At 37.3% G+C, this 10716-nt stretch overlaps 1 protein-coding gene across 1 annotated transcript; it reads right to left on the bottom strand.

Annotated features, from left to right (window-relative positions):
* Positions 1-3848: 3848 nt before the first annotated feature.
* On the bottom strand, positions 3849-4958 carry LOC311305964 (urotensin-2 receptor). The gene has a single exon (XM_084434024.1). The coding sequence runs from the start codon at positions 4941-4943 to the stop codon at positions 3861-3863; it is 1083 nt and encodes a 360-aa protein (XP_084290150.1). The 5' UTR covers positions 4944-4958; the 3' UTR covers positions 3849-3860.
* Positions 4959-10716: the final 5758 nt, after the last annotated feature.

Raw genomic sequence — 10716 nt, 5'->3', positions numbered from 1 at the left:
AATCTGTCAACACCTGTGGTGAATTTTAATGAATAAGGAAGGAAACCTTAGCATGTTTACCTAGAATTTTTAGACACATTCTGAATCCGCTTACACGTTTAATGCCTATTATTCAAATGCATTGAATAATACATATCAGCTTTATTATAATAGGAAGAGCAGTCTCTTTAGGCTCCTTGTTTTTCCAAGTCTCCTCATATGTGATGATTCATGAATTTTGGCTGATGCTTAATTTGCTGTTCCTGTTGCATCACCAGTATTTTAATTGGATAACTCTCTTGGTTAGTAATGCCCCTTTTTCAGTTGCTAATTCATTCATGCTTTAGCTACTGTAAGGCTGAATATTAACAAGTGTTCAAAGACTCTTCATAAAATGGTCGTTTTAGGTTTATGCAAAACAAGTCAGTTTTGCCAACAGCAATCACAGTCTTGTGTGTCAGGGCAGATCCCCTCAGTGACTAGGTTGAACCGTTGATTTATTGCCACTGTATACAATAGACTGAAATACAATCCGTCCATATCTTGTGGCGTTGCATATTTATCTATGATGAGCTGCATTTGCGTGAGATGATGAGGTTGAACATGCTGGATGTGCTTCATGCGTATAAATGTGCTTGTTTGTTTTGAAATACGGGGAGGATGTACTGCGTTTTTTAAAAGAAGTCTCTTATGCACATCAAGGCTGCATTTATTCAAATAATGGTTTTAAATAATGGTAATATTGTAAAATGCTATTACAAATTGTTTTCTATTTGAATATATTTTAAAATTAAATGTATTCTTGTGAAGGCAGAGCTGAGTTTACAGCATCATTACTCCAGTCTTCAGTGTCACATGATCATTCAGAAATCATTTGAATATGCTGATTTGCTGCTCAAGAAACATTTCTTATAAATAATGTTGAAGACAGTTGTGCTGCTTAATACTTTTGAGGAAACAGTCATACATATTTTTCAAGATTCTTTATAGAAAGTTAAAAAGAACAGTAATGCATCCTTTCTGAATAAAAATGCATAAATATTACTGACAAAATGTTTAATGCTATAAATAGACATTTTGGCTTCAGGTAGATGGATTTATGCAAGTGTAGGAGTGTCTTACAGTATGTGCTATTTTTTGTATAGTAGTGCATTAGTCCTATTGTAAGATATTGCGATCATTTTAAAACCTTTTTCATGTTTTTAGGATCTGTGTTAATCTCATTACATTCTTACATGTGTAATATAGTCCTGAAGCTAAAATTTTGCCTGATTATTGGCAGCTGCTGCGATGTCAATATGGATTTTTAATCTGGTATGTAAATCACAGCTGATAAGCATGCCTTTTGGAAGAGAGGGTTTGCCAGTAGGTGTTACGGTTTTGAAGAACAGATGTTGCTAATTAAATTATGCGACAAAACAAATGGAGGACACATTCGAGCTTGTAGTTCGACCACAAGCAATTCGCTACCAAGTCTGGATAGATGGCTACAGTAACACAAGCTTCCCTCTGGCGATACAGCATTCCTCACCGTTTACTCTTAAGTCATGCAATTTCCTATGACTACCCACTTGAAGAGCCCAACAATAACACGCAAGGCGAGATTGTGATTTATTTAATTTCTTGAAGAGACTGATAAATACAAAAGGGAAATGTGAAACGTTTGACTGGCGCCTTCAATCTTCGGTTGTGCAATTTATTATTAAAGGGGGCTTTGTTTAATATGAGTGCTTTCTCTAAAGTGTCATTAAAGTGATACGCTCTCTCTTGACACCACACTCAGTTCTTCCACTTTTGAGCTAATCTTTCCATGACAAACCATGTTCGGCGTGTTTTGCCAGCACGAGGCTTGGCACTTCGAGCTGCTCAAGAAATTCTATAACTGCTTATGACCCTGGTCTGAGCGTCATCCCACTCTTGAGTTTGATGACTGCATGAATGCGTCAGGCCCCCAGTTGTATGGCTTCAGTTCTTTTGTCTCCAGAGAAATGGAGACTGAGAGAATCAATTTTATCCTTCCACATCCTTGGATCTGCCAGATATAGATGGAGTGGGTGAATATGTCCCCACTTTACACAATTGAAAGACTGTTGAGTCCTTCCTGACATTGAGAACCAAAATAGAAAAATGCAGGAGTGCGTTCTCTTAGCATTCCAAATGGATTCTAAGCAACAATTGCTGTATTGTTAACCTTGATAGTATTGATCTGAAAAACCATTATGCATTTCCTATATATACATTTAAAATATGAAGACCACAGATTATCAGCATGACCTTTGTGGTATTTTTTCTTTTTCTTTTTTCTTCTGGTGTTCCTGGCAAGTTTACATGGTTTCTATTTTATGCTAAGAATATTGAGTGTAAAGCGTCACTGTAGCCTCCTGCTACACATTTCTATATTAGTGTTTCCCATAAATATGCTAGACTCATTGACTGTTCCTCAAGCACTAATGCTTTATGCTCAGAGTTCAAATATATGAATATGCATAGGCCAGTTTAGCCCTAAGCGGCAAATCCCACCATATGGATTGTGAGCTGGGAAAGCAATTTGTAGATAATTTAGCCCAGATCGTCTGTTGATTCATTTCTTAGTGTGCAGGCACAGCTGAATGGACTACTGATGAGTGTGCTTAGTATTAGTGCACTAATGTCTCAGATTAGTGGACCATTTGTTGATTGGCTATGTGGAATCTCACTGTGAGTTGGTATTTTTGTAAGAAATTATAGTGTCATTGTGTATTATTGCAATGATATGGACCCAATGATAGATCTAAGTGTAGGTTCATTAAACATATTTATTTATTTTAGAGTTGTACACTGTTTTTTCCCCCACACTAGATTTAAATCCTTGTCATCCACTTAATTACAACTCTATGAAAAATAATGTAACATTTCTGTGATAAGACACAGCATTTTGACTTACCAGAAATATGTGGGAAACGTTACTCTTGGCACAATAAACTTTATTAATAGTTCTGAAAGCATGGATTTTTATCTGGACTGTGAATGTAATGTGAATGTAACTCATTTAGTAATGAGTGATTATGCCAGTAGTGTGTTGGCTATATATGTATGAGGTGTATATAGCCTTACGTTATCTTCACATGCTTGTCGAAAGATCCTTCTTCCCACATCTGCAGTTGTAATTACAAATGTCACATTCAAGTGCTAGAAAATCTGCTTGTTGTTTATGAGAATTGGTTAGATTTATCATTTAATCTCAGAAGGGGGTTGCACACTTGTTTTACAGTACGTGCACTTGCGTGTACTTATAGTGTACTTCCATAAGAAAGTACTGGGTAATATAAGGAAACTACATGGGTTAAGGTTAGGTTTAGCTAGGTTCAGGGTTAGTATTTATTACCCAGTTATTGTAATTACTATAATAAGTAGGCTACATGGGGAAAAGGACTGTAAAATAAAGTGATCCCAACCAGGGTATCTCTCAGGCCTTGAAATCAAGATGATCACATGTTTCCATCTACAAGTCAAAGGATGTGGCATTAGTGCACTGGATAAATTAGGTTCAAGCTAAAGTGGAAAATATGAATGAGTTGATCAGTTTTTAAGTGGATATTGGAGTTCGCTTGTTACTAAAATGGAATGTTTAAAAATAAATAATAATAATAAATGGTGTGTCAAAAATCTATTTTGTATAAAAATTGGTGTGCCTATTCAGGACATAGTTTTATTGATTTAATACATTTTATAGCCTATATGCTATATAAAGGGACACGAGGGGAAAAAATGTTAATCATATATTATTTAAAGATGGAATTGAGGTTTGTGAATATCACTGTAGGCTACAGGGCACAGTAAAGTTCACTTAACTGAAGAATCATGCTTACCTTTACACGAGCGGGTTAAGCTTTACAATCTCTTCACTGCATCACCTTTAACTGCGCCATGACAAGCGTCTCAGAGTTGAACTCAAACTGATTACTGGATGACGCAGACTTTCCCAAAGAGTACAAGCTCGGTGGGCGCTTTTTAAACGATGACGTGTAGCGGTAAAAACTCTTGTGGCGGTTTTTAAGATACTCTCGATAATTCTTGGTGAGGAGCGTGTACAGAAACGGATTGATGCAGCTGTTGCTGTAGGTCAGACTCGCCACGAGGTAATTGATGCTCGTGTGCGTGTTTGAGGCTAAACTGAAGGGCTTGTGGTACAGGGGGACAAGTTGCCAAATCCAAAAGGGCAGAAAACACGCCCAGAACACGAGCACGATCGTGAAAATCATTATCAAAACTTTCTGTTTTGGCGAGCGCTTGCTGCTTTTATTAACAGCCGACGTCTTTTGAGACTCCAGGTACGTCTTGGCTAGTCGGCTGTACAAGTAACCAATTACAAGCCCTGGCGCCATTATGCTCGTGCAGAACAGGACAGTCAGGTACAATTTATACGCCTGGGGTGCCCAGGTGGGCGCGCACATCCTTTTCACCCCTCCATCTGCGGTTGTTTTTGTAGTCTGGTTAACCATGACCATCATGGGAAGAGTTAGGACGAGGGACAAAATCCAAACGCCCCACGCCATGGCTTTTCTGTAGCTTTTGGAGCGTTTCACAGTATCCAATGGTTTAGTCACTGCCAGGTATCGCTCCATGCACATCACTGTCAGAGTAAAGATGCTCGCGTGCATGGTTAACAGGTCCAGACTAAGCAGTATCTTGCAGCCCACATCCCCAAAGTACCAGTCCTTCAGAAAGTACGTGCACACCACGAAAGGAATCGTGGAGAGGTAAAGAAGATCCGCGAGCGCCAGGTTGATGATGGAGATGTACATGGAAGTGGCGAAGCGTATGGAATGACACATAACTACCAGCGTGTAGACGTTTCCCGAAACTCCAACGATGTAAACCACCGACAGCAGCGTCCCGAAAGTCGATGTTATCACAAGCTCGTCCACCGAACCGGAGTTGCTACGGGACGGACCGCTGACACTGCCAGACTTGTTGTGATTCATTGCGCTCGCGGTGAATGCGGAGCTCTGCGCGGGAACATTATGCCAGGTGCGCCAGACCCCACACACACTGTTCGGATATTTGACAGATGTGTCTGAGCGCACTCGCCGGTGTCCGTTGCTCCTGACGTCAAACCGTCGCTCCGCACTTGCCTTTTGGCCACTAAATGTTTTCGAAGAAAGTTTAGAGACAACGTGCATTTATTTACAGTTTTTGGTTGTCTTTAACTTAGATTCCCCTCACTATTTCAGGAAACAAACAAAAAAAGGTGCATAATATAAATAAAAATGCAAAAGCCATAATGATGTTATGCACCCAATTAACGGTGACATTTCAAGTGTTTTAATGACTACTTTACAGTCTTTATTATTATAATTTTTTTAAAGATAGACTACCTTCTCGAAAGGTTTATACTGATGTGAAATATAGGATATTTTGAAAGAAAAAAAAATTCTCCTCTGCATTTGCGTGTTGCAAATGACGTTAACCCCATTATCACAGTGCATCTGACCTTGGGTTAGTCCCACAGGGATCTGCAGTGTTCTCATAAACCGTTCCTGTGAAAGCCAGGACTGCAGACTAAAAAATGACTGTAGCTATTGGCTGCAAAAATGAAACATTTTAGAGACAAATTACCCATTTTTTTTCTTTTTCTTTTTACAGAATCACAAAAAAAAAAAAAAAAGATTCGTTTAGATTTAGGGGGAGACTGGGTATGAAAGTAACACTTTTTGTTTGAGCATTGGTAACTCAGAGGTTGTTTGTGAATTTGATACGTGGTAGCCACATTTGTCTGCTACAAATATAACACACTTGTACAACACAATCACAGATGTGTTAATGTCAAACACAAATAGTTCCGTTGTTACACTAGGTGAGTTGTAACAGGCTGGGGATAGATGTAACAATGAGAGGTAATTTGCTAAAATAAGATCCACACAAAATAAATTTATGTAAGAATATTTTTGAAGATCAAAGAATAATCAGTTTTGAATAACGTGAACAATTGAAAGTAACAAAAAAACATTGTATTGTATTGTATTTAGGATTTTATATTTAGCACAACAACAATTGCTGAGTGTGTTTGTCTGTATCATGTCACACAACAGTTCTATGTTGTCACCTATTTTTTGTGAATTTTGAGATATCACTTAAAAAGCGCTGGAGATGCACATACATTCTATAAATGTGCACAAAAATATGTTGAGGTGGATATTGTTTTTATCACGATAAGACATTCATATAAACTATGATGGAGTCAAATTTACCACAAATCCCTCAATGTGCAACAAAAATCTCACATGATTTTGTCTTAACAGGGGATGTGATTTATATTTGAAATCATCATAAAGGGTTGGTTGTAACATTTTTAATGAACCATTATTACAACTATCCCCACCTCTAACAGTCACAACTTAGCATGTGGGTGTGAAGTAGCATGAATGCAAAGCATCGAATAAAACTAGATAAACAACTACTGTAGATTGTGCAAGTCAAATAACTGCATCTACAATATATGATTGCTCAGGATTTGGTACGCTTTTAGAGCTTCGTAGAATCCCCTATAGTCACCAGTATCAGCATAATCCCAATCTTTTTTTAAAAATAAATTGTTGTTGAATTGTGATTTCTCATATTGCTGTAATCTGATTTGAAATTAAGTTGACTTATTGAATTATGCATTGTAAACGAGCAGCAATCTTAAGAGTGCGTGTATTGTCATTTGAAAATCCATTTAAATTGATTTCACTATCAAGAGACAATGTTTAAATCAATTTATGCAATACTTGTTAGGCTTTGTGAAGCCCCCACAGTTATTTCCCCAGTGTTGTGGGACTGTTGGATTTGTGTCTTGGCATTTCCCATGCATGAAATGTCATTTTTATATTGCTGTGCAGAACTTTGGGTAACACCTGTTGTTATGATCTATGAATAAATGTCACTTTTATTAAATAAAGTAGTCATATATAGGGAGGGAAATATCCCTTGGGGCTTTGAAGTAAATACTAAAGGTTGGTGAGTATATATTAAAGCATTCACCACACTTCTTCTGCAGTATAACTGTGTTTTATGTTTATGAATGATGCCGCCATTGATCTGGGTAGATCCTTGCACAAGAATGAAAGGCAGCATCTCATGAGGCAGAGAATGTTGTTATATACAGTAAGTTCAGCGTGTGCATGATGTTGAGAGCTCTTTGGATATTTGAGACCGAGAGCGCATGATTGACAGGGCTGAACCGTAGCATAAGAACGGGAGCTGAATACTGATGGTGCTTTACGAAAGCGGCTGAAGAGGAGCTCGCAGACAAGTGGGCCAATTCAGGTACACGCGGCACAGGGAGTTGTTTGCGTATTTAAATGATTTGCAAAGCGAGACACTTCCTGTGACAGTTCTTGGTGTTTTGATTAGTTGCATGACACAAGACACCTTGTTTTCTCCTTTTGGGGGAAAACATTATTTTCAGGTGTGTTAATGGGGAGCTGTCCATGGTGCTGTCCTGCATAGCGAACATCTTTTGTTAAGGTCTTGAAGTTGTCAAAGCAGACTGACAGATTTTGCTTTTATTGCATAATATGGTCACTCCTCACAAATACAGAAAGCATTAAAGCATTACTTGAGAAGGAAATTCTTCTTAGCAAACTTTTAGTCACAGTTACTTGGGCGTTGCAGGCAGTGGCTAAAGGCAGCAAAGAATCATAAATATAAAGAGAACATCGCTACAGAAAATTTGAAAAACCTCCATGTTTGCAGTCAACATTTCAAACTGGTTGAATACGAACAGTGTTTTAGGCCAAATGGAGGTGGGAGGGGAAATTAAAGAAACTGCCTTTCCATTAGTTAATTAGGAAGAAGAGGCACACTGCTGTCGCGTAAAGGCAATATAAGGCAACCATAACTTAATAACCCTTTGACTGTCCGACTTGTCCATGGGCGGGGGTACAAAAATGCGGAAGTACAGTCTTTTGTTGACACACAAACATGAATTTCTCGGTCCAGATAACACAGAGAAAAAGTAAATATTGTTCTGACATTTTAACAAATCGTCTCTATTAACACTATCAACTCTAAACACAGAGAAAGTGTAAACATTGTTTATTTAAATGTATCACTGACATACAATACAAAGCAGGTTGAAAATCTGAAAACTTACTCTTAAAACTTCTCCGTACTGCAAGTACATTTAGGACTTATGTAAGTGTGTATTGGCATGTCCTATTTCACTCTGCCTCAAGTATCCTTTCCTTTGATACGGAAGAAGATAGTCTGTACTGCAAGGCACAGTTTCTGTTCTTCATGCTCTGTAGCTAGCAATGATCAAATCAAACAGCGCAGATCAGCTGCAGGGATCATCTTCAACCAGCTGTCTATTTCCCGTCTCCCACCACACAAATGAACACTTGACTGCAGGGCTAGAAACTCTTCCTCGGTGCAAAGATCTCCCATCTTAATTCAAACAGTGGAATGATTGTGTTTTAAATGGGCAAAGCCAATAAAAGCACGGTTTACATCTGCCTTTTGTTTTATCTTTTCAGCTTCTAGTGCTAGACTAGACATACTTTTCCGAGTTGCTTTTGAATGCAAAAACAAAGTAAAACCTGATTCTTTTTGGCTACAGTTTTTTTTTTTTTTTTTTTTAAATCTATGTTCGCTCTCCATTTTTTCCTTCTGCGTTTTATCTTATTTGCATTTACGTTTCTTTGCTTTTCTGTTTATAAAAAGGCTTGAATAGTTGTTATTCTGTGTAGAGTTCTAAAGTATGTTTATAAGTATATGGTTTATATGCATTGACTGACAGCACAGAAACATTTGCTTTGAGTCTTTGACTGCTGCTTTTTGATTAGTTGTCAGCAGATGACCTTGCAAATGCGTCAGTTCTCCTACAGGCCACTGTGCCTGTTGGATAAGATATTTACCACGTGTTGATGTGTGAATAGGGAGACCAGAGTGATTTATAAGACAAAGATACCTGCACAGGGGGAAAAAGTCCTAACTATTATAAATTATGACTTTGCCAGGACCTTTTCTCATTTTGTATAATGTGACATAAATCATAACTGGGTATTTATCATGAGAATTACTAGGTCTTCACAGAAATCATTAAAACTTGCAAAAAATATCCCCTTTTAAGGTTTCTCCCGCATGGGTTTTCAGTGATGTATAATGAGTACCAAACCTAATGATGTGCCCAAGGAGAAACCAAGGTCAGATTTCATCATCTATATATTTCGGATATCCAACTGAGCTCTTTTGCTCTCCTGGACTGCTGTGGATTTTCACACCGTTTCATGCCATGGTTCCCATGTATGGACACACATAATGCACAGTAATCCTGTTTTGTAATCGATGTAATGATTGAGCCCTGGGGGGTGAGGTCTCAAGGACTGAATAGAGACTCAAGGATTTCTCTGGTCAGACACACTATTGTCCAAAACATACAACCAAGGATTTTATTTAAAGTGAAAATTTGCAAGAATAGGTTTTACTTTTAGTTTTTATTATTATTATTTATTTATTTTTTTAGATATCTGGAATACATTTTTTTAATAATGACCCCACTTTTTTGTAAAATCTGTAGACCTATACATATATGATTTTTTTCCAACATTTTTATACTTAAATTTTTTTTTTTTTTATCCAGTTTTTTTATTTTATTTTTTATTTATTTTTTACAAAAGATGACATTCCCAAAAGAAGGTTTTGGGCTTTGCTGTCAGGTTTACCATATTTCTTTGTCCCCAATATATGGTTAAGTATGTGTGTGTATACACACACACATACGTACGCATGCACACACACATTCCAGATATCTGTCAATTTCAAATGGTAATCTAGTAAAATTCATTATATTTTATTAAATTAAAGCTACACTGTGTAATTTTTTAAGCTGATTCTTAGCAAAAAACACTTTGTTCTTTCATAATGATATGTGCTCATTAATGTGTAATTACTTCTACCAACTAATCAAGTATTCTCGTAAGCGTAGAATCTGCCATTCAGAATACATACGAGCGAGTCGTTCGAATGTTGCGCCTCCATCTTGAAAATACATCAGCCAAAGAGTGGAAGTGAAAGAGTTTTACACTCAGTGGCACCGTGACGAATGCGAGGGGGAGATTACTCGCGACTGCCGGCAGATTTGAAATAATACGGCCACCGTAGGAGTTAAAACGCCCTCGGAATGGGAGGGCCTAGAAAGTAATATTCAGTTGGTAGTCATAAACAATTTCACCGCTAGAAGGGAGAAAATCCTACACAGTGTAGCTTTAAATATATTTGCGAATTTGAATCATGCCCCCCCCCCCCCACACCATAACAATTCAATACCACCTAAATGTAAAGCATTTTTGTTACGCACTTTCATTTTCTTAATGGAGGATATATTCTTAGAAAAATAATAATATACACTACTTGTTATTAATTAATCAGCATATCATATTTGTGAAGAATAAACTGGCATATCATATAATTCATTTGATTGTCTGCTCTAATTCGTATAAAAAGTGAAATAACTGTTAAAAAAAAATAGCAATTACAATGGTACTATTTTTACATATTATCTCCTTTAGTTTCTCCAGCGTCTATATTCCATTATGAAAATCCATAAACCAATGCCCGCACGACAACAAACACAAAAGAAAGTAAATTCTAGACTGAACATTTTTTAGTACGCCCCCCTGACAGAATGCTCTGCAGCTAATACTTAACCTTTGGTTGTTCCTGTGCTTTGAAATGAGTTATTGCAATTATAACAAGCAACTAGTCAAACTAGGT

The sequence above is a fragment of the Rutilus rutilus genome (genome assembly GCF_951802725.1).
Source record: "Rutilus rutilus genome assembly, chromosome: 16".
Classification (NCBI taxonomy): domain Eukaryota; kingdom Metazoa; phylum Chordata; class Actinopteri; order Cypriniformes; family Leuciscidae; genus Rutilus; species Rutilus rutilus.
Note: the sequence above shows the minus strand (reverse complement) of the source record. Positions and strands in the feature narration are given on the sequence as shown.

Excerpts from the sequence above, each read along its gene's own strand:
- LOC311305964 (XM_084434024.1), bottom strand. The coding sequence starts at position 4,943 with ATGAATCACAACAAGTCTGGCAGTGTCAGCGGTCCGTCCCGTAGCAAC.